Raw genomic sequence first — 24,344 nt, 5'->3', positions numbered from 1 at the left:
CCCACTTTGTTCTTATTTCTCAAGATTGCCGTGGCTATTCGGGGTCTTTTATGGTTCCATATAAATTTTAGGATTATATGTTCTAGTTCTGCGAAAAATGTCATTGGTAATTTGATAGGGATTGTGTTGAATCTATATATTGCCTTAGGTAGTATGGACATATTAACTATATAGTAATTCTTCCTATCCATGAGCATGGTATATGTTTCCATTTATTTGTATCTTGTTTAATTTCTCTCTTCAATGTCATATAATTTTCTGAGTACAGGTCTTTTCCTTCCTTGGTTAAATTTATTCCTACATATTTTATTGTTTTTGAAGCAATAGTAAATGGAACTGTCTTCCTAATTTCTACTTCTGATAGTTTGTCATTGGTGTATACAAATGCAACTGATTTCTGAATATTAATTTTGTATCCTGCTACTTTACTAAATTTATTTATCAGTTCTAATAGCTTTTTGGTAGTCTTTGGGATTCTCTCTATATAGTATCATGTCATCTGCATAAAATGACAGTTTTACTTCCTCCTTTCCAATTTGGATGCCTTTTATTTCTTTTTCTTGTCTGATTGCTGTGGCTAAAACTTCCAGCACTATGTTGAATAAAAGTGGTGAAAGTGAGCAACCTTGTCTTGTTCCTGATCTTAGGAATTCGCTTTTACCTTTTCCCCATTGAGTATGATGCTAACTGTGGGTTTATCATATATGGCCTTTATTATGTTGAAATATGATCCCTCTATTCCCACTTTGCTCAAAGTTTTTATAATAAATGGATGCTCAATTTTGTCAAATGCTTTTTCTGCATCTATTGATATGACCATATGATTTTTATTTTTCATTTTGTTAAAGTGGTGTATGACATTAATTGATTTGCAGACATTGAACCAACCTTGCATACCAAAAAATGAATCTCACTTGGTCGTGGTGTATGATCTTTTTAACATATTGCTGAATGAGGTTTGCTAATATTTTGTTGAGGACTTTTGCATCTATGTTCTTTAGGGATATCAGCCTATAGTTTTGTGGGGTTTTTTTTTGTAATGTCTTTGATTTGGTGATCAGGGAAATAGTAGCCTCGTAAAATGAGCTTGAGAGCTTTCCCTCTTTCTGGATATTTTTGGAATAGTTTGAGGAGAATAGGTGATAATTCTTTTTTGAATGTTTGGTAAAATTCACCTGTGAAGCCATCTGGTCCAGAGTTTTTGTTTGTTGCCAGCTTGTTGATTATTGATTCAATTTCATTGGTAGTCATCAGTCTGTTTAGATTTTCTGTTTCTTCTTGATTCAGCCTTAGAAGATTGTACGCTTCTAGAAATTTATCCATTTCTTCCAGATTGTCTAATTTGTTGGTGTATAGTTGCTTGTAGCATTTTCAGTGAGGTGGTAGATTGGGGGGGGGCATTATCACTTTGTGAGGAGTATAAATGTCTAACTATTAGATTATTTTGTACATCTGAAACTATAAAAATAAATTTAAAGAAATGTAAGGTGAGAAAAAATAGAGTGTGAGGGGAAATAAAAGAGTGTGAAAAGTGCTCTCACTCTACAACAGCTCAGGATTTAGTATGTATTCAGAGTAACTAAAATGACATAACAGTAAACAGCTCTATTAAAATGTGACCAAAAGCTATTTTAATTTTGTGTTCTGTGATTTTCCAATTTTCTATGGCAAATATGTACTAGTTTTATAACAAAAATAAAGCTAAAGAATACATACTTTGAAAAGTTTTCACACTGAACAATGTCAGTATCCAGAGTTCACCCTCCACAGATCCCTGAATAGGTTTATTTTAACATAAACCCTCTACTAAATAGCAGAGAAAAAGCATTCCTCTGTTAGATTAGCCTAGAACTTAAATGGCAGTGACAAATAATACATTTTCTTAATAACTCAACTATAATATAATCTATCAATTTCTGCTTACATTTAATCCTACTTTGATATAAATAATCTAATCCTAGTTACATAAAATCTAAACTGATTCCATATGTGTCAAATAATTTCTTCTTGCTCCCCAACTCTGCACAGCATCTCGGTTGTTAGAGGGAACATTATAAGCAGATATGACTATCTGCCACCTTTGATGGAATACTACATTATAAATTGTATCTGCTCTTAACTTTTGTAACAATAGAAACAGAAAAAAATACACTGAAAATTTACAAACTCAATTAATCTTTAAACTCATTACATTATTGGTTAAAGCTAACACCACAGATTTTTAAATAAGTATTATAAATTATAGTCTACTTTTACAGTGTAGTAGAATAGCTTTTGTAATTAATTATCCAAGAAAACTTTTTAAAAGTACAAATCTGTTTTCTAAAGAAAATAAAATTTCTGTAAAAATGTTTTCACTCACTTATCAGGAACAAAAATATTGAGATTAACTATTCAAGTTTCCAGGCTTCCTTCTAGCGTCTTTCTACATAGCCCTTAGTGCACTTTATCCCCCCATTTTAAAGTATACATCACTATTAATTCCTGGAGATATTTTCACCAATCTTACAAACAAAATGACCAAGCCACAGTTCCTCACTATATAAAACTAAATTTAGAATTATAGTAGTTAGCTCCACTTTAAAATTCCTACAGAAGACTGATTTAACCTAGCTCACCCTTTCTACCAAAATTCAAAATTCAAGCTCCTGGGTAAACTGAAAGGTTATCTGCTTTTAATGCAACTTCATCCAAATTTTTGCAGTAAGCAATGTTCCACTAAAAAACAAACCTATTGGGTATCCGATGGACATGCGTCTTATTTGGGAGACCACCTCAGAGATAATGTGGATGCCTGATCATGGCATTGTACACCAGAAGCTAAACATTAATGAATGCCAACTATAATTTTATATATATAATGTGATGCCTGGGTGTGAAGTCGGAGGGATAATGGATGGGGGGGGGGGTTCACAGCGTGAGGGATATAAATGATGAACGTCTAAGTATTACCTTGTCTTGTACACCTGAAACTAATAAAAAATAAATAAATAAATAAATAAAACAAACAAAAAAACAAATAGGAAACAAATTCAGGATACATATGTGTATGTATCTTTTATAATATAATAATATGTATCATTTTATGTTCCTTTTTCTAATTTTCCATATTTTAAAAAAATTCTGTAATAAACATACTTTATTTTTACAATTGAAAAAACAAAACCTAATCAGAATGTAATCCACGCCTTTGAATAATCACAAGATTTTTTAGTATTCCATTTAAGTCTTCTTTTAAGATTAGTTTCTAGCAAATGAAAGTACAAAAACACTGTCACTGTAACTTTGCAGTTTTATTATCTTTACTCTAAGGCATTCTTATTTGAAGATGAATCCGTTCCCACTAATATTATAAATGTTGATTTATAACAGTAAACAAGCCACCAAAGATAAGTGAAAGAGATTTAAAAGAACCTTATAGGAAAGCTTTTCCACTTGTGTTTAAAAATATAACTATTTAAAAATATAACTTCAGGGGTAAATAATCTGTTTTCCACTGTAATGTGAGATTACAAATACTATGTATATCGAGGACCAAAAAAAAAAAAAAAACAACTTGTTTTTAAAAGCTGTATGTCACTTTACTGGAAAAATAAAACCCCTAACTATTTTATAAATTCACTCACTTTAAACAAAACTATAAAGCGGGCAAAGACGAGGTGCTGCTAATTGTTGTATAAATAAATAATTTTATAAAATGACTTTCAATAAAGATGGTGAACATTTGCTGAATGTCACTAACATAAGAGTTGTTTTCAAAACAGGTTAAATAAAATATAATTCAAGGACATTCTGAATTACTTAGAAAACATCAAGAATTTTTTTCTGATAATTCTGTAGGCAACTGAAATTGTATTTGTAAAGTTCATGGTATATGAAAATATGATTACACCTAAGAAAATAGTCACTAATAACAGAAATCGTTATTGGTGGAAGCAATATAAAAAACTCAAGAATATGGTAAAAATAAGCCCTTAAGAAATTTTCACACTTTTTCCTTATTTGGAATACCTGCTCAATTTGTTTATAATCACCCATTCACCAACTAGCAGGTCCATGAATCAGATCACTTATGTCTTAACTCCTCCTAAACAAATAAAGTTGATATAACGACTGTGTTCTCAGAACTAGAGGTTCAAAATCATACCAGGGTGAAGTAAAAGTGAGGAAAGGCCTCTAATATTTCTTCCCTTTGGTCCCTAACCAACTTGAATCCCCATTCACCTCAGCTGGTTCTCTGATAATGCCACTGAGCAGTCTAAAGGCTTATCTTTCCCACACGTGTCTCACTTAGTACAAATTAAAAATTGAATAGAGGTATATAGCTAACAGAAATGGGTATGTGTTTGCCAAAAGAAACATAATAAGAATGTTCATCACAGCACTATTAATAATAATCCAAAACTAGAAAATGCCCAAATGGATACTGACAGTAGGATGGGTAAACACAGTGTCATTTGTTCACTTTGAAATACTATTCAACAAATGAGAATGAATAAACTATAATGAGAATAAACTATAATGATGTGTAACAATATATCTCACAAACCTAAATGTTGAGCAAAAGAAGCTCATTTCTCTCTTGCCCTATCCAGAGCACTGAAACTTGAGCTGCATGACGAGGGGGTGGGAAGAGGCTACGGGAGTCTCAAAAGGGCTTTAAAAGGACACAGATCCTACCAACTGCATCGTGGACTCCATCAAGAGGCCTGCCCAGGAGCCGCTGGGAATGCCCTACCCACAGACCCCCACCCCGGCCCACAGCCACCCCAGCACTCTGTGCACCTTACCCATGTACCCTCTTCCCTGCAGTCAGCTCCCTGTGTGTGCTCCCAATGGCAGCTGTGAGAGTGACTGTTAGCAGATGGCTAGTGAGAAAGTGCAGAAAGCAGCCCAAATCTGAGGGCCGGGGAGAGACCACAAACTTGAGCTTTAGCACCACTTTTGTTAAAACAAAAAAGAGTCTGCCAGCATTTGGCCTGATATGTTGCAGGATCAAGAAAAGGCATACAATGAATTATTGCCATTTCAGAAGGAAAAGACAGGGAAAAGGGAGTAGGAAGCTTATTTAATTTAACAATATCTGAACTATGGAAAACAGTATGGAGGATCCTCAAAAAATTAAAAATAGATGATATGATATGATATATGATATCACATGACATGATATGATATGACATGATATGATATGGTGATCTAGCAATTCTACTTTCTGGGAATATAATCCAAAGAAACAAAACACTAACTAAAAATGATATCTGCACTCCTATATTCACTGCAGCATTATTTACAACAGCAAAGACATGGAAGCAACCTAAGAGTCCATTAATGGATGAATGGATAAAGAAGTTGTGGCATGCATATACATAATGGAATATTACTCAGCCATAAAAAATGAGGAAAGCTGCCATTTGTGACAACATTGACGGACCGTGAGAGCATTATGCTAGGTGAAGTCAGTCAGACAGAGAAAGGCAAGTGCTATATGGTCTGATATCCTGTACTACAGATTCAACACACAGAGAAGAAATAAGCTCTTATAGAGTGGATGAAAGAATGATTAAATAAATGAATACCACCACATTCTAAAAGTGAGATTTTTCACCTTTGTGTATATATTTTATTCAAGATAACAAATTTTTAAATCAAGGCAAATTCCTATATCATATAGCTGTCTTTTAGAAGAATGGGATTATCTTTGGACCAACTTAGTCTAACTCTGTTCTTAGATTCAAAAGCCGTAGCACCCCCCCAACCCCCAAACACACACCCAAGAATATTTTCCTTTGGGAAAATAGCCAGCTTGTGCTGTTTACTTGGACGTTCAGGCCACACAATAACTTACTCTGCTTTCAGACCAGATGACTCTTGCTCTACCAGGTGCTATATATTATTAGGAACATAGAGACATTTAGTCAAAATGAAGACATCATCTACACAGGGCATGGGAGAAACAGACCTACAGGGGAACTTTACTAAAATCTAAAACAGCTTTTATAACTCCAGGTAAAACTTGATATTTTTTGGTAAAGACTTTTAAACCCTTAGAGAGTGTTACTTGGCTCAGTTAGTGCTTATGCTGTATGTAGAAAACTACAATGGTTTCAAGGTTCTTTCATCATCGATCAGTGACCGTTAGAAAAATAAACTCCAATATCCCAGTGAAAAAAATCGTTCTGATTCCCAGTACTTAATCTCTACTACTTGAAATACCTCAAATGTCTAGTCTGAACTATAAAATCTTTAAGAACAGCATTATGTCTTCAGCTTTATCTTCTAAGCCTTCTATTTCTTTTAGTATGACACTGTAGGTACTCAACAAATATTTGTTGATTCACTGTTATTTAAAGGATTACTCTTCCTTTAGAGATATAAAGTGCAAATCAACAAACCAATGAAAAAAAGTATAAAGAAATTGCAAAAGAACAGAGACAAAGTAGAACAAAAGAGAAACAAAAGTTCAGTGAATTGATTAGATAAGAAAAGTTGTTAACATTTTAGAAAGGAAAAACAAATTAATAAGGAATAAAGGGAGGGCATAGCATACATAAAGCAAGAATGCAACTTGTCATTAGTCAAGTTGGAGTTATTTGACATAGTGTCTAACGAATATTATAGCCCTCTTCTGATTCCATCTAATTCACATGTGATAATATGAACAAATAAGCAGTAAGTCCTTGCATAGATAAAAACTTGAGAGACCATAGGACATACATTATTTCACCATGTTCTATTCAGCAATTCAGCCAACACATTTTACTAAGAAGAAGTGAGGGACAGGGAATGATTATGAAATCTTCCCAGATAGGATCTGATACTAAGTTTGTTTGATCCTGGGTGTTCTTCTTAGGCCTTCTTGTAACTTATTCCTGTTTGTAGGTTTGGGGAAGCAAGAAAACTGGAATTAGCTGAATCTCTGGGAGTTGGCTAGATACACTGAGCTCACTAAGGTTCCCTTCTTAAATCACGTTCTTGGGTCAGGTACCCTGTTGACCTTTCTACCATTAGAGTTCTTATCACTCTGTAGTATAATTGCCAAAGTGTTGAATATTTTTCCAACCAAACGATAAGGTCCCCTGGAAAGGGACTACATACACATTGCCTGACACCTGGTGGGAACTCAGTACTTACTGACTAAACCAATGATTTCTACCTAAAAATTGTAAGATAAAACTGAGTAATAAGTAGGGCCTAATCAACTTAGTAAATGAATGAAGAAAACAAATAAAATCTAACACTTTAACATGTATGTTTAAGTATGACACCATGAGACAACACCTCTCTTAAACGATGCCCGTATAGTATTCCATTTTCAAATATAACTGCAACATGTCATTACCCACATTTCTCAAAAAAAAAAAATCTACAGAGGAATTTCTAAATGTTCTAAGACCTAAATCTTACCATTTAAAAAAATGTTTTCATTTAAGAAGACAGCATCTGAAACTTCAAAGTCCTATTTTCTTACATTCCTATCACTTAAAAACAGCTGAACTAATTTTTCCTTTTTTAAAAAAATGTACTGGCTAGTAATAAAATGCTGAAAATAGAGATTCATGATGGAAAACTGACTCAAACTAAACTATAGCAAAGCTATAATTAAAATATGATGTTTAGGTTCTAGCTACTTAATTTGGCTCACAGTTAAAAATAAAAGTATTTTCTAAATTAAATGTATTACAATTGTACTCACTTTAAAGCTTCCTCCAATTTATGGATTTTCTTTTGAGCATCTTCTTTTTCTTTATCAAGTTCACTCTGCAAGTCATGAACCTGCCATGACAAAACATGTAATATTTACTAGAAGATTCAAACACAAACAATGAAACAGCAATCTTAAGTCATTTTAATATAAAATTATATATATATATATATATATTTCAAGATAGAGACTTAGTTAACCATCATCATTTACCATATACTTATTTCAATACTATACTTGCAACACCAATTTTCTGGTCAAAGTTAAGAACTGTTTAAATCTCCTTGTCTGTGGATCCCCTGTAAACTGGTAAGTAAAAAATTCAAAAAGGGATCAATCACTTTTGAATTTTTGAAAAAAATTACATTTCGCCAAAAAGGAATCTTATGAGATTCGGGAAAATACAGTAAATAATGTGTCTATATTTCCGAACACATACAGGTTATGATGAAATAGTCTTCTCTCTTCCGCGGTTGGGAATGATTCCTATAAACATTTACTAAGTTTGGGAGGGCCCTCCACTGCCACCATGAGTATCTGCTTCCTGAACTAAATGTGGCATCCTTTGAGTAGGCAGGACCACAGCATGAATAACAAATAAAAATTTTGCTTCACAGAAAACTGTTGATATGCAAATACAGGTAAGCATACCCAATGTGGACTTTATATGGATCTAAAATTAGAAAAAGGAAACTGGTCCAGCTGGAGGGTAAAGGAGGAGCAAAACAAGCAGTCATGGTTCCCCATACATGGCAACTGAGGGTGCAGCACCAACTGGAAGGTACGAAAACTCGAGTTACTCTGTGGGGTGGGGATACCAGCTACACATCTGCTGGCAACCCAGGTGAGGCTGAAAGTGCAACTGTTGGGTACGGGGGGTGGGAGAGGGATGACAAGAACAAAACCAACAAAACACACACACAAGGCGCGCACACGCACGCACGCACATGCATGCAACACAAACCTTTTCAAACACTGCATCGGTGCTAGCCAAAAATACTTGTAGTTAGCTATTTATGTTAGTTTGGATGGACTTTGTTAATTAAAAACACCTATGTTCTTTGACCTTTTCCTTTTATAATTCTTTTGTATTTTTCCCTTGGTGTTTCAATAAAATATAAATACAACTCGATAGATAGACAGACAGACAGACAGACAGACAGACAGATAGATGAAATGTCCGCATGTAAACTGAAAGGAGTGAGAGTAGAGAGGAAATTTTCCATGAGAATGTCAAAAGGTTTCTGGTTGATATGACAGCAATCATCAAAGTGGAAGAACAAAAATGAGAACAAAGAGAAACATACAGGATGGCGGGGAGGGAGGACTATCAGAAGAATATTTAAATAGTAAAATAAAATGCCTCAGAAATACCCACCTTATTAGGAAGAGAAAGAGCAACTAACTTGTCTTGCAAATTTTTGCCACTTCATTTACTTTACTTTACATGTAGTTGGTCCACATAGTTGTTTTAAACAGTTTTACCCTTACATCCCGTCTAAGAATTTTTTTCTGACACGTGCATTGTTTTATATCATGTGCACAATAAACATTTACAGTCATCACTGTTTTGGTTAATTTGGGCAATCACCACAACTCCTTCATTATTCTTGGGTATTTTTGTTGTTTTGTTTTGATTTGTTTTTTTGCTTATCCTTAGTTTTAGTCAAGTACATCCAGTAACTTTGCATTCAGAAAGACAGTCTGAGTGATATATCCCTGAAGTCTTGCAGATCCAAGAATGTCATTCTGCTGCCTTCACACACAAAGAAAAATGTGTATACGATCCTTGTGTCATAACATGTGGACTAAAAATAGACTATATGTGACTGTATTGTTCTATGACGTTCAGATCTGAACTATGAAATCTAAAGTCACCACTGACTTTGCTTTCCTCTCACCCTGGCCTGGATAAGACCATTTTCTTTGTATTGCAAACCAAATGTTTTTAAATCTCTTTTTATGGATTTTTATCTGATACAGGGTGGATCTTGTAAAATTTGCACACATAGACCTACAGAAAAGTTTTCTCATATCGTTTAATTATTTTTGCATTAATTTACTCTGGATCCCCCCCTTCAGGAATTTCAATTGTTGCACACTGGGTTTCTATTTCTTGCCTTAATATCTTTCTCCTTCTCAGTTGTTTTTATTCTTTGCCCTTTTCTTTTGCAGTCCAAAAGGTAACGGTTTGTCCTTCAAATAACTGATTTAATTCTTCACCTGATTTAATTCTTTACAACATCTGTTTGACTCCTCCTAACCAGCTTCTACGTGGATTTTAAATCTGCTAGTGCGTTTTAGGTTCCTTACAATCCTTTGTATGCCAATTACCTCCATTTTCACTTCATCCTTCTTTCCTTATGATATTGGTTCCTCTTTCATAGACATGATATTTTCTGGTATGCTAATGATGAGTTTTTTGATGTTTTCTTTTGGAATAATACGTTTTCAGAAGAAACTCCTTTCTCTGAGTCTTCTCTGTAGTGCTCCCATTCCTTTGCACTTCATCATTTTTCCACAGACCCATGTGCTTTTTTTCTCCTGCTCATTCTTGGAGAGTATATTATCTGTTTGGATTTGGTCCTTGGCAAAAGATCCAGGGGGCATAACCTTGCTTCTATTACATGTCTTCCAGTGTGGTCTCCTCCCCAGAGCTGCTGCTAAAATTCAGTTCCCAGGAAATCCCCAGGAGGGTTTGGGGATTTCTACTGAGGAGGCGTTTTTCTCCACACCCACGGCCTACTTCTCTGGTCGTCAATACATTACGTACATGGAAAACGAACAAGGAGCCACTATCAGAGTGACTGATGAGTCAACAGTATTTTACATACTGGGACCCTGCCTCCAATGTGCTGTGCAACCAGGGGTTTCCCCTGTATTTCCTGCTCAATTTCTTTCTTTTTTTTTTCTCTGGGACTCAGAACTCTCTGCATGAAAGCATAACTGAGATTTACCCCTTTAAGTAAAAACTTCAAAAAATTAGCCATTTTTGAGAAAAATCTATCCTATCAAAAATTACTTGGCGTTTATGAGTGTAAGCTCTGGAGTCAGACTGCATGGGTTTGTATACCTACTCCTTCCCAAGTTACTTAACACTTAGTGCCTCAGCTGCCTCGTCCAAAAAATGGCGTTAAGAGTGAGCATATCAAAAAACTGGGGTTGAGTTAACAACTTACGCCATGGAAAAGCTCTTAGAACAGTATTGGTAACATAATAATGCTCGGCAACTGTTTAAAAATTAACATCATTACCTTCTTACAGTAAATACTCTATTCACAAACATTCTCTTGAAAACTCAAGGTCATTATGAACATCCAATCACAGTATGCCACAATACAGTAATTCCCTTCGATGGACTGTTTGCCCTTTCTGAAAATGGCCCCTGAACGGCTAAGAATGCTGAGTTTTGTTAAGTGCCGTGTATCACTCATGATTCACTCCTAACCTCTGCCAAGTTTTCAGCTGCCACTTGCTGATGCTTGGTCAGCGTGCTTACTCAAGCACTTCAATCTAATAATTTATGCTTCTAAAACTATTAGGGCCATTTCTAATGAGTAGTGGGACTGAGTGGAGAATGAGACCTCCCTCTGAGTTACGCATGTCAATGCACAGACTTTGGAGCTGGGGGTTCCTTAAAGCTCGAAGCAGTTTCTCATTTATTTTTATACCCCCAGCATCCAACACAGTACATGACCACACTAGAATAGTCAGTAAATACTGTTCTGGATTTGTTTGTTTGTTTGTTCTTAATTGAATATACCTAAGAGCCTTTGGATTGTATTTCTAGTTTTTGCCTATATTTCAGATTGTTGTGGGTAATAGAAATGATGCTATTGTCAACCTTTCCTTTTTACTGTACTTACGGCAGTGGGGAATGAGGCTTGAACTAATTTTCTTTCCCCACTATATATTGTTAATACCAAAACTAAATTTTAATAATTTAAGTAATAAATATGAATAATGGGGGAAAAACAGAGTCAAAGATAAGTTTTAAATGTAAGATTCAAGTAGCTATATGCACCATCATTGAACATTATTAAATGTATATTTTACTCCCTTTCATCCTAAGAATTTAAGTAATCGAGAAAAGAGTACCTGCATACATAAGGAAGGGATTTTGCGATATATAAGGAAATACATAACTGTGGCAGACATGGCATAGCAAAGAGCTGACGCCCCACAACTGGTTGGGAGCTCTACTCTGCGTCTCAGTGTTCTAACCGCGACTGTTGAATAGGAAAAATGGGGAACCTGGACGCAGGACTTGCACAAATCATTTCACTGCACACATTCAGTTTTTAAAACTTCACTCCAGGCACATGCCTTCCTAAAGAAAATCACACCAGTGGTAGTTGGAAAGCACCATACAATACACGTAAAGCTGTGGAAATTTTCAATTGTTTTCAACCTATTTCAAAGAATTATTTATGAATGCTAAGCACTGGAATAACTATTTTCAGTGGTTTTGAACTCCATCACACTTTATTATCTCACTCGTTAGTTACATGAGAATTATTATAAGTAGATATTTCAATTCTAGCATGTTTTTGAATATACATGCTTAACATCTGTGTCATGGACTTCTTTGGGTAAACACCTCCATCTTTTACTCTCTGGTGCCTGTTTGGAAAACAAGCAATAGGTTATATTTCTAGGAGGCAGGTGTTTCCTTGCTAGTAAAATCATTTAGCCTAACCATTTCCTGATTTAACAGATTAGGAGACTTCATCAAACAATGACATTTAGTTTTACTACCTATTATTTGTTTGATGTTCAAAGATCTTAAGAGCAGGCAATAGCCACTAGAGATCAATAAAGACCATTAGATAATGTGTGTACTTAAATTAGGACAGCATCTGATGCTGTTTCTCTTACCTCAAAGACAAGTTAGACTCTCTCATGCTGCTTGCTTATTGGCATGAGGAAATAATGTCATTCAGATGGTATTTCCTCCTCCTGAACAGATATTCAGAACTAAGTTTTATACCCAAAGTTATTGAATGTACACACCTGTAATGCTGCCTAACAAAGAAAAGCCCTACACATCCCATTTCACTATCCAGTTACACAGTCCAGGGCTATGGAAGATTTATGTCAGCTCTTTGAGCAGTCAAAAAGGGTATTCCCTGAGGGGGGTACAAGGCATCAAATCTTCAAGGACTGAGATCACAGCAGGTTTAATAAAGAAAGAAGAACAGATGTCAATTTAAAAGGGGGAGATTATGGAATTAATTGTAAAACAAAAAGGGACATGCTGAGCAACGTTTTCTTCCAATGTAAATAATGCTGGAACATATGCAATACGAACAAATATGCTTATTTTTCTTTTAAAGGTGGCTATTATTTTACACGTGTCTTATTTACACTGAAAACAATTAACACACTTTAGTTAAATTACTAAAAGCTAGGCCAATTGATACCTCATGGAAAGGGAAAGGCTGTAGTCATGACGCCTAACAGAAAGGAGGTAGGTCTGTTCCTTGAAGTGAAACAGAATAGGAATGGTTGGAAGGTTACTGGATAAGGATGAACTGAGCTCTAGCACTTTGTCTTGTGTGTGTCCTCAGGCAGAAGGGCTGATGCACAAACCTTAGTTCACCTAGTGAGTAAGACAGACAACAAGAAAAGGAGAAAGACTGTCTTTCCAGCTCTATCACTGTATCTAACAGTCCTTAGCAAGACTTAAAGAAGTTTGGACTAGAAACACATTCTTTTGAAAATAGCTAGTGTATGCCTTTCCCCTGCTACCAGCCCTCTCTGTCTCACAGGTACACAGATATCATCTCTCCGGAAGATGGCTGACCTTAGAGCGTAAGGCCGGGAGCAGGAGGCCAGGAAGGTGTTCCTTAATGGACGGGAAGCCAGATATCTGCCCAAAGAATGAACAATGGACTAAAAAGTACACCCAGAGGATATGGCTCCCTTATACGGTGGGCAGTGAGGCTTATCATAACGCCTGGTCTCCTTTTGGTAAATAAAATATTTATGAAGCTACTTGGCTCAACAGTAGAAACTGAAAAAAAATTCTTTAGCTTAGTAAGAGCAATATTTCCCTCTCTTGTTCAGATATCATTTTGTAGACAAAATATATTTAAAATCTTGCATTGAGCTGTATTCAAATTGCAGCAAAAACAAACAAAAAAACTTTATCAACAAGAAAATTTATTATAATTTTAAAGAGTACATATTCAGATCAACACACGTCAGTAGAAATATTCACTTTTCCAAATGACAGAAACATTCTTTTTCCTAGATACTAAGTCCGGAACAGCAGAATCTACCACATCTAATTCATGCTGTACCCCTCTCCCCAATCCCAGTACCTAGTATGGTACTTTGCCCCATGAAAGCATTTAATGAATATCTGCTGAGTGACTCTATGGGTAGATAAGATGTGATTACAGTTTTTTAAGAATTTTGTGCTGTAAAACCTGTTTCATTTCAGTTTGCATGTATTTGTAATTAGTTGAAGTGTTAACCTTTTTTGCACTTTTTTGTTATGTGTATATTTTACAAATGGATTAATTTGGCAAATGTTAGAATAGGAAATAATTACAAAAGCAGCAACAAAAATCTGCTATTTCAACTACTCTTTTACTTCCTATGTTATATAGCAAACAAGAAATTCAAAACTGAAGTTTAAAAGTTACAAACATATAGAATTCTGCACTTGATCACAGATATCTGCCTAAAGAATGAACAATGATCTAAAAAGTACACCCAGAGGAGGTGGTGTTAGCAGTGTGTCTATGAGTTATTACTGAGAACAGGAACACCAGCTTATGTCAGTAGAAACATTCACTATTCTAAGTGACAAGAAACAATTATTAATCAATTTTTTAGTAGACAACTCTTTCATTGTTTTATCTTCTTGGTTAAATATTTAGAGTTCTTATTACACACGACACAACAGAATACAAAATAACTTCCATCAATCGTATCATATTTTTAAACTGGTAGAAAGAATTTCACAGTGTTATTATGAGAGGTTAACATATATACCCTTTGTTTATTAAATATAACATACAAGTGGTGCTTTAATGTTGATATAATTAAAAATAGACCTGAAGGAGCTGTTTATAAATATAAAAATAAAAAAGCAAAATTTGATTAGTGGTTAGCTGAAATAAACAAAATAAATTATTATTTAATGGCTAGAATGCATGGTTTTATAAGAATCAATCTCATTCTTAACTGCCTCATTTGCTATTTAAAATGTATTATAGATTCCCACAAAATATATTACCTTTTTTTCATAGGTGCGTTTTAAATGACTTTTCTCCATTTGAAACTTACTTTCTTGATCCTGTGAATGATAAATACTTATTTTTGTTACACGTAAAATTGCTACTAGAGTCAATATATTAGTAATCAAATGAAATAAATCAATCTACTTGACGACAAACTTTAAGTTTTGCATATTAGTAAGAGTACTCAACCTCTACAAATAGAAACATGATTAGCTTTATTTTAGAGGCCATAAAACCTTAGTTATATGAAGATGTTACTACTCTCAAAAGTAGGTACTTTACAGTGAAGAGAAACTTTCTGACCCCTAGGATTAGATTACTTAAAAATGACCAACTGAATCAATATGGGAATAATGAATTTGAGGTTGTATCAAATACCCGTCTGTGGTACTTTTCGACCATGAGGGAAAAGGAGAGATCTGAAAGATGTAAGAGAGAGAGAGAAATTATGAAGACTGGCAGATAATGTAAAGGGAGAAAATTATTCTTAGCACCTACAGGGTACTATGCTAAGTGAAGTTGGTCAGAGAAAGACAAATACCATCTGATTTCACTGATATGCAGAATCTAAAAAACAAAACAAATAAACAAACAAAACAAAACAGAAAAACTCATAGATACGGGAAATAAACTGGTGGTTACCAGAGGGGGAAGAAGTTGGAGGGTAGGTGAAATAGATGAAGGAGATTAGGAGGTACTACAAACTTCTAGTTATAAAATAAATAAGTAATGGGGATGACATAATGTACAGCAGGGAATATGTTCAATAACATTGTAATAACTTTGTATGGTTGGCAACAGATGGTAACTAGACTTATTGTAGGGATCATTTCCTAATGTGTATGTATGTGTATATGTATATATATATATATATAAATATCAAATCACTATGATGTACATCTGAATAGGATATCATGTCAATTATATGTCTAAAAATAAATTTTAAAAAATAATATATTTAAATAAGGTTTACTTTTAAAATTAATCTCAAAAAAGAAATTATTAAAATTTAAAGTAGTATTTATTTTCTATATCCCGTTAAAATCTACTTTCATTAAAAGAAGCAAAGTAAATATGATGAAAAAATGATACAATGCAATAAAAGAATCAGAAATGGCTACTTACATTTCTAAGGGTTTTTTTTTTTTAACTCTTATTTGTACATGTAAGTCAAGAAAAGGAAAGGTGAGTTTTAGCCATTGTTCTGTGTAAAAATACAAGACTCACCTTTAGTTGTTGCTTTCTTTGGAGTTCTGATTCCTGTAATTGCTGTTTTAATTCAGAGATATTCTGTTCTAATTCTTTCATCATACCAGATGCCTAGAAGGATATTAATAATAATAAAAAAAACAGAATACTGATTTTTGTATCATTCTACAACTTCTGGTTGAATAAATTTACCTTTTTCCCCCTTAAGGTTCAATCAAAATTAAAAAGATCTGTAATCTGAATGGGAAAAAAAATTTTTTTAAGTAAAAATAATCTTTCAAAGTAAAAATATAAATGAAATTATGTACAATATTTAAAGTTATGTAAATATAATACTAATGTACAAATAGTAAGTTTACAAAAAGCTTTTTAAATTGTAATTTTAAAACCAAATCCACTGGAACGTTTAATTCATGAAACATCACATAATTGACCACCTTAGAATAGCAGCTATGGGATTGTCTTTGCAGAAAATGTCAATCCTCAGACACAAAGTGTGTGGGTACCAGTGGAGTGTCTATGGGCTCACATATGTGTATATGGCTACAGGAAAACTAAAACACAACCAAGATGAATAATAATTAATTAATAAATAATAATAATAATAATGTGTATAGTTACACTAAAAATGTATTATTAACACAAGTGAACATTTCAGATTTTTATGTTTCCTCCTTTAAAAACTGTGGTACTAAAAAGGGTTAACTTATTATCGCAGAATTCAGTTCATTAAATATTTATGTTATGTGATATATTATACATTTATCACTTTAAGTATTTTAAATACCAATAAAATGACTTCAGTTATTTGAAGGGTACAGCAAAGGAAACACTAATTGCCAATGCTAACTAGCCTCCACATGGGTCTCCACTGGCTATAATCTGAGTCAAGTAAATAACTACTTTGTGTGGACAAATCTACCAGCATATACCTTAGAAGCTGAAAGAGCATGTTCCTGTTTCAGAAGGTTCATATCAGCATCATATTTGGTTTGTAGCAGTTTCATATTTTGCTCATAATCATTTATAAGACGATCTTTCTCTTTCTGTAGTGTGTTGCGCCTAAAAGCAGTAGTAAGAGAATAAACTATATTTCCAGTATTTTTAGAATCAATCCTTAGAATGGAATTTTTTAGTCAACTAAACCCAAATGCATTATCTTTCAATATATCAAATAAGCATCTACATTTTTATCAACATTATACTTCTTTTAAATGGGACTTAAAAAATAAACAAGTGATAGTATTTACGTTGGACACCTCCCAAGGTTAATTAATGCACAAGATATGATTAATGTTGGCAGCAGATATTTTACAGTTAATATCAGTATTCTATAGCCACACCTGAGCGATATCTGACTTCAGACAATACCTTGCCTTTACTTCTTGTAATTCACTACACGTTATCTGGTAACATCTCTCAAGTTCCAATTTTTCTTGAATTAATTTCTGCTTCTGTAAATTACTGTTCTCTGCTTCTCCAGTCAGCTGTTGGACACGGGACTCCAGTTCTTTGACCATCTTGTTCTAGAAGAATAGGTCATGGTTAAAATAGCCTCTGACTGACTTTGTAACACTCAGTATCACTAAGTAGCCTGAAAAAATATATATACTGTATTAGAGATGAGAATATAAAAACCAAATACATCATAAACCATAATAATAAAAATGAAACCAATCTCTAAATTATCCAATTTTTTTTTTAAAAGAATGCTTTCTACTATAAAAGAGGACCATCGTGTTCATATGGGGGTGAGGAAAATCCGGGGCCTGTAAGTCAGAAGTATCTTGTAGTGAGGTGATGGAAGCAGAGAAATAGAGAGGTCCTGGCATTTGAAAAGACCATACCTAACCACACACAAGTCAATTATCCTATAAATTATACTGAAAATACTTGCCAATAAAATCACTGAACCAGTCATTGAGGAACCATTCACTGATCACTAGAAATATTCCAATGTCTCAAAATACACAAAATTTTAATTTACAAAAAGAGAAAGGTGGCAGATTTCACTGGACAAAGACTAGCCAGTTTAATGACAATAATTACCATGGTTCTCAAATGAATTGTTAAAAGAATTTAATTAGCAAACATGATCAATTAGAATCATCATTAACAAAAGGTTATGATAGATTAACCCAATTTATTTTGAAAGGGTAAATAAATTAGTAAGTAATGGAGATGAGAGGATAAAATGAATATACATGAATTTCTAAAATTTGTAAAAGGCATTTATTTTATAAAGTTTCCCTTGATACCTCAGTGGACCAGATAGAGAAATCTAAACTGGAAGGTCCTATGATTAGGGAATTAGTAACCAAGTCAACAAAAGTACAACAAAGGTATTAATTCAAGAGTGAGCTAGCTAGAGGTTCAGTGTGGGGATTAAGACAGCCCTACTCTTAAAATTTTTTATCAGTTATATAAATGAAGGAATTAACATCAACATTGTAAAAAAGATTCAAATAAATCAAAACCACAAAAGAATCTGTAACAGAAAATATCTTGAATGTCAAAAACAATGGCTATAATAATTTACCAAATTAAATGAGAATATATGTAAAATTCTTCTGTACTTAAACACCCAAAACGTCATGGACAACCAACATTTTTTGATGAAGAAGATAACAGCCAGCACAGAATTTGATCTAAGATGTCACTGACCACAAACCTGCTGTATTCCATTATATTGCCTCGAAGGCTATGATCTTCTGCTCATGGGATTAACATAGAATGAATCTGCTCAAATACCTGAGGCAGACATATTATTTCGAAACAAGGCTTTATAGAAGAAAGCTAAAATGTAACACTGGAATACTTGAGGTCTCTTTCTTTGCCTCTCAAATTATTATTGTTGTTGGTAACTCTACCCAATGTAAGATTTTTTTTAAATTCTGTAATTGTCAGGTTGTAATGTTTTGCTAGGATAATTTATGATAATAAAGGGCAGGATCTTGAAAGTCTATTCATTTCTCAGGCCCTTTACTAAGAACACTCATTACAAGAGAAATGAGACTCGTGAACATGATATATAATCTGTTAGGGGAACAGAGCTGTAGCAATAACTTATTACCACAAAATGTCTCCTAAATATCCTATTAAAATAAAGACGGCTCATTACCCAATGATTTCTTAAATATACACCATAATTAGCTTAAATTAAATCAAAAGTCATCAGTTTTAAAACATGACAAAAATAACTTTTAAGACATCAGTTTTAAAATGTAAAACTTGAATGCTCTAAAAATAAAATCTCAAAATCTCCCTCTCTCATTCTCTCTCTCTTTCTCTCTTTCTCTCTCTAATAGGTAGTAGCAATGTGACTGGGGTATTATATGATTACCTTCTGGCTCTTGCATTTCAAACTGCATTGAATAACTTTAATCTTTTCTTTGTTTTGTTTTTTATAAAATCAGCACTATAATGGTGACTAACGATTAAATAATCTCATGCAACAATATTAATATATAGTCTTTCTCTCATTTAAACCAATTAAACTGTCCATCCTGAATGTTATCACGGGATGATTTTTCTAATTCAACAAGATTGTTTTACCTTTTAATAACAATTCTTACTCTAGTATCATACAAATATGAAGAGGAGACTCCCAATTACTTCGTCAATAACAGAAATAAAAAGAACAGTCCCACTCCCCCAGTATGCAAAGCTGGTTCAACATTTGAAAATCAATTAAAGTAAATCATCCCATCTACGGGCCTCTGCATTAAGATCTATATTTATCAAACAGACACTTTTATATATCTGATACAACTTTCTGATTCAAGAAGCAAATATGACATTATTCATTTCATTATTTACTTATTTTTATTATTTATTTTTAAAGTATTTTCTTAATCCTCATTGTGTCTTACGCAAAATAAAGTAGGCATAAGGCGTATAAAAGAAATGTATAAAATTGCAAACAACAAAGGAACAAGACAAACAAATGAAGAAACAAAAACTCATAGACACAGACAATAGTTTCGTGGTTACCAGAGGGTAAGGGGGGAGGAGGGGTAGATGAGGGTAAAAGGGATCAAACATATGGTGATGGAAGGAGAACAGACTCTACGTGGTAAACACACAATGTGATACATAGATGATGTAATACAGAATTGTACACCTGAAACTTATGTAACTTTACTAACAATTGTTACCCCAATAAACTTTAATTTAAAAAACACACAAAAAAATAGAAATTTAAAACTTCTAACATCAAAGGAAAACCTAAAGACATAGGCATATACAAAATACCTAAAGGACAACAACAATACTTGGCCAGGATAATCTTTTTTTAATGGAATACAAAGAACTGAGGGGATACAAAATAGTGGAGGTCTCAAAATGAGGTAAAAAGTTTTTCAAAAAAAAAAAAGATAGAGAATCACATTTTCAGGCTGTAACAGACAGTGTAGAAGGGGAAGGAGTTCAGGGGTATGTAACAACAGCACCGAGGAAGGAACAAGTAACTGTACAGTTTATCACAAACAGATTACCTTGGGGGCAGACACTGTCTTCCCACATTGTGAACTCAGAGGTAGCACTCGGAAGACGAGATTGGAGTTCTTGAGGGGACATGGGGTGTAAGCAGTAGTTATAAGAGGCATTGGATTAATAATTCAAGTTTTGATCAGGGGGAAATGGGACCAATTACATTTGTGAGATACGGAACAAGAGGAGACAGGGCGAGCAACTGGCAGGTTACTGGAAGAGCCCAGAATGAGGCAACAATGGCCTGAACTCAGGTGGTAGCTGTGGAAACAGAAGGGAAGAGAGCAGGTCCAAGAAAATTTTCAGAGAAGTGTATGATAAAGTAAAACACTAAACGAAGGAGATGAGAAGGGCAAAAATCATAAATCTTCCAGGTTCAAAATCTAATACGCCACGAGAACTGGCACACTGGGGAATTAACAGAAAGTTTAGTAAAGGGTTTTATTTTGGTAGCAAATATAGACATGCTTTTCAACAAGCTAAGTATTGGGAAACTGTAAACTATGCAATGGGCCTTCAATTATATAACCAATACACAGAATGAGAAATGTAGGAGTTTTACATACAAACTTTGTTTGAAATTCTCTAGGAGTCAAAAATTAGGAAGAGTGAGTATTCGCCAACTATTTGGAATCCAAAGTTTAAACCCTATGGCAAAAGGAACAATATATTTTATTTCATAAACTTCTTGAAATATATATACAAAAAGATGCACAAATCTTAGGTACGTGTTTCCCCAAAAGTAAGACCTAGCCGGACCATAAGCTCTAATTCACCTTTTGGAGCAAAATATAAGACCCAGTCTTATTTTACTATCATATAAGACCTGGTCTTATATAATAATATAATACAATATAGTATAATATAATACTGGATCTTGTATCAATTTTTGCTTGAAAAGATACATTAGAGTTGACTGTCCGGCTAGGTCTTATTTTTGGGGAAATAGAGTATATATTCTGATATTTTTTTACAAATTGAAAACACCCACAAAACACCCATATGTTTACATTACCAGCTTCTCTGAAGTCATCCTCTACACAAAGTAGCCACTACTGGGACTTCCATCACAAAAAATTAACTTTGCCTTTTGTTGAATTTTCTATAAATGAAATCATAGAGATTTACTCTTTGGTATCCAGCTTTGTCATGTATATTATATGTCTGTGAAATTCACCCATGCCATGGCGTCTAACAGTAGTTTAAACTTCTTCAAGGCTATATACAGTATTGTATTGGGCAAATATACCTAAAATAATTTGTCCATTTTACTGACGGGTTGTTTTCCATGTTTAGATGTTAAAAATAATGTTGCTCCGAACATTTTAATACATGTTTTATAGTACATGTATGCACTTATTTCTTTTGGTTGTACTTCCTGCAGAGAAATTGCTAAATGATAACTGATTTGAAACTATGTCCATGCAAAAACCTACAAGTGAATGTTTATAACAGCTTTATTCATAAGTGCAAAAACTGGACACAATCAAGATGTACTTCTTCAGAAAGTAAATGGATAAACAAACTATGGCACATCTATATAGTTGAATATTATTCAGCAATAAAAAACAAATGAGTCAGCAAGTCACAGGAGACATGGGGAAACCTTAAATGTATAATTGCTTAATGAAAGAAGCCAGTCTGAAAAGGCTATATACTGTATGATTCCAAGTACATATTTTGGAAAATATAAAACTATGCAGTTAGTACAAAAGATCAGTGGTCGCCAGGAATTTTAGGGAGAGGGGCAGGGGATAAACAGGGTGAAGCTCGGGTGATTTTTAGGACAGTGAAAATATTAGGTGTGACACTATAAGGATAGATTACAGGACAAGATGCATTTGTCAAAATCCATGGAATTTTAAAACACGAAGAATGAACCTAATTTTATGCAAATTAAAAAAAATCATTTAGAAGTTGGGGGGAATCCCAGCATGCAGACTGTGAAATGCAGACTGTGACAAGAAAGTCTATTTATATTACAAATACATGATAAAATCTCATTGAGGGGATGGGTTGGTGGAGTGGGGGGGGGAGGAATGTGATGACCCAAGCAATTTTGAAATGAGTGGCATCTCTAAGACGAAAGGCGAAAGGAACTGCACATAAGCACTGTCCTCTAGTTGACAAAGTTGGTTCCCATGGAGGTGTCGTTAAGTACGATACAGGTATACATGTATACTGGAATTGAACAATTTTAAGTAAGTGGATGAAAGATGATGGAAGCCAAGTTTCCACTGTTGGATTGAGAATTTACAGATACGCAAGTGAAGGCGGCTGGACTAATCCATGCAGCAATGGATTAGAGTTATAGACGTCAGTAAGAAATTATGTTTAGCTTAATATAGACACAGATGGTTACATACAGAAATGTTTATAGATATGCATATATATACACGTTATAATACAAATGTATGCCCCTGCTTTGTCTGGTGAGAAGGCGTAAAAGAAGTGACACACCAGCAGTAATGAGCAACATACCTAGCACACATACCTTGGTTTCTAATATCGTTCTCCATATAATCCACATTGATGGGGGGGTATGTCAAAGGCATACAGGAGCCCACTGAAAAAGCTCCCAATAGCCAAAGCGAAAACAATCTGAGCAGCAAAATGAAGTAGTATTGGATTATAACCCAGAGTACAAAATAAAAAATATCCATGAGTCCATACTGATATAAATAAATGATTGAATAAATTACTAAACGAGGGAGAAGAGACAAATCTCCCATGTAGAAAACCTCCAAACAATATAAGTAGGAACTCCACCCTCATGCATGGAAAGCGTAACTCCCCACTTCTTAAGCATGGGCTGTAACTTTCTTCCAGAAGAAACAGGGGAAAGTGGGGAGTAACTTTACTGTGGAGTAACTTTACATACTACTTCAGTCAGGTGATCAAGGTTAATATCAACGTGCTGAGTCATTAGTGGTTCGTACTATTGATGTGATGTGATGAGAATAGCCTTTTCCTTTTGTGATCTGACTGCCTTAACCCCAGTCTAATCATGAAAAAAACATGAGACAAAATCTAATAGAGGGGAATTCTACAACAGGCCTGGCCAGAATCCTTCAAAACGGTCAAGGTCATGAAATACAAGGGAAACCTGAGAAACTGTGACATCCAAGAGGAGTCTTAAGGAGACATGACAACTAAATGTAATGTTGTATCCAGGATGAGATCCTGGAGAAAAAAGGAGAAAAGACATTCGGTAAAAGCTAAAGAAAGCTGAATAAACTATGGATTTCAATTAATAATCAATCATGTCTCAATCTTCATGCATTTATTGTAACAAGTACACCAAAATAATGCAAGATGTTTCTGAGAGGGGAAATTGGGTGTGAAGTATATGGGAATTCTCTGTACTATCTTCTCAAACTTTCTGCAAATCTAAAACTATTCTAAAAAATAAAGTCTATTTTTTTTAAATGGTCATCTAGTTCAAAATGATGAACTGGTGCTATTTGGGAGTTTCTTCTTTATAATCATGACGTTGGCAGAAGAAATGCTGGTGGCAACTATAATATGACAAATCCTAGCTATCTCAGAGAGTAACTAAGCTGCTTTATGGATTATTGCACACCACTACTACCCGTAATAGTTAATAACAGCTAACAAAGTATTTCAGGCCCCTAAGGCTCTTCGGTACTCATTAAAATTGGGGCTCTTCACCTCAATACAGGTCCATG

General features: G+C 34.1%; 1 protein-coding gene across 5 annotated transcripts in view; it reads right to left on the bottom strand.

Moving 5' to 3' along the window:
- Positions 1 to 24,344, bottom strand: part of CEP112 (centrosomal protein 112) — a 343,959-nt gene that overhangs the window by 240,323 nt on the left and 79,292 nt on the right. For all 5 annotated transcript variants that reach the window (XM_081028160.1, XM_081028161.1, XM_081028163.1 and 2 more), the window contains 5 exons: positions 17,536 to 17,690; positions 17,097 to 17,226; positions 16,183 to 16,275; positions 14,952 to 15,011; positions 7,694 to 7,773 (listed from right to left, as the gene is read on the bottom strand). In XM_081028160.1, the coding sequence (XP_080884286.1) occupies positions 7,694 to 7,773; positions 14,952 to 15,011; positions 16,183 to 16,275; positions 17,097 to 17,226; positions 17,536 to 17,690 (518 nt within the window). The remainder of the gene's footprint in view (positions 1 to 7,693; positions 7,774 to 14,951; positions 15,012 to 16,182; positions 16,276 to 17,096; positions 17,227 to 17,535; positions 17,691 to 24,344) is intronic.

Source organism: Rhinolophus hipposideros (assembly GCF_964194185.1).
Source record: "Rhinolophus hipposideros genome assembly, chromosome: 20".
Taxonomy (NCBI): domain Eukaryota; kingdom Metazoa; phylum Chordata; class Mammalia; order Chiroptera; family Rhinolophidae; genus Rhinolophus; species Rhinolophus hipposideros.
Note: the sequence above shows the minus strand (reverse complement) of the source record. Positions and strands in the feature narration are given on the sequence as shown.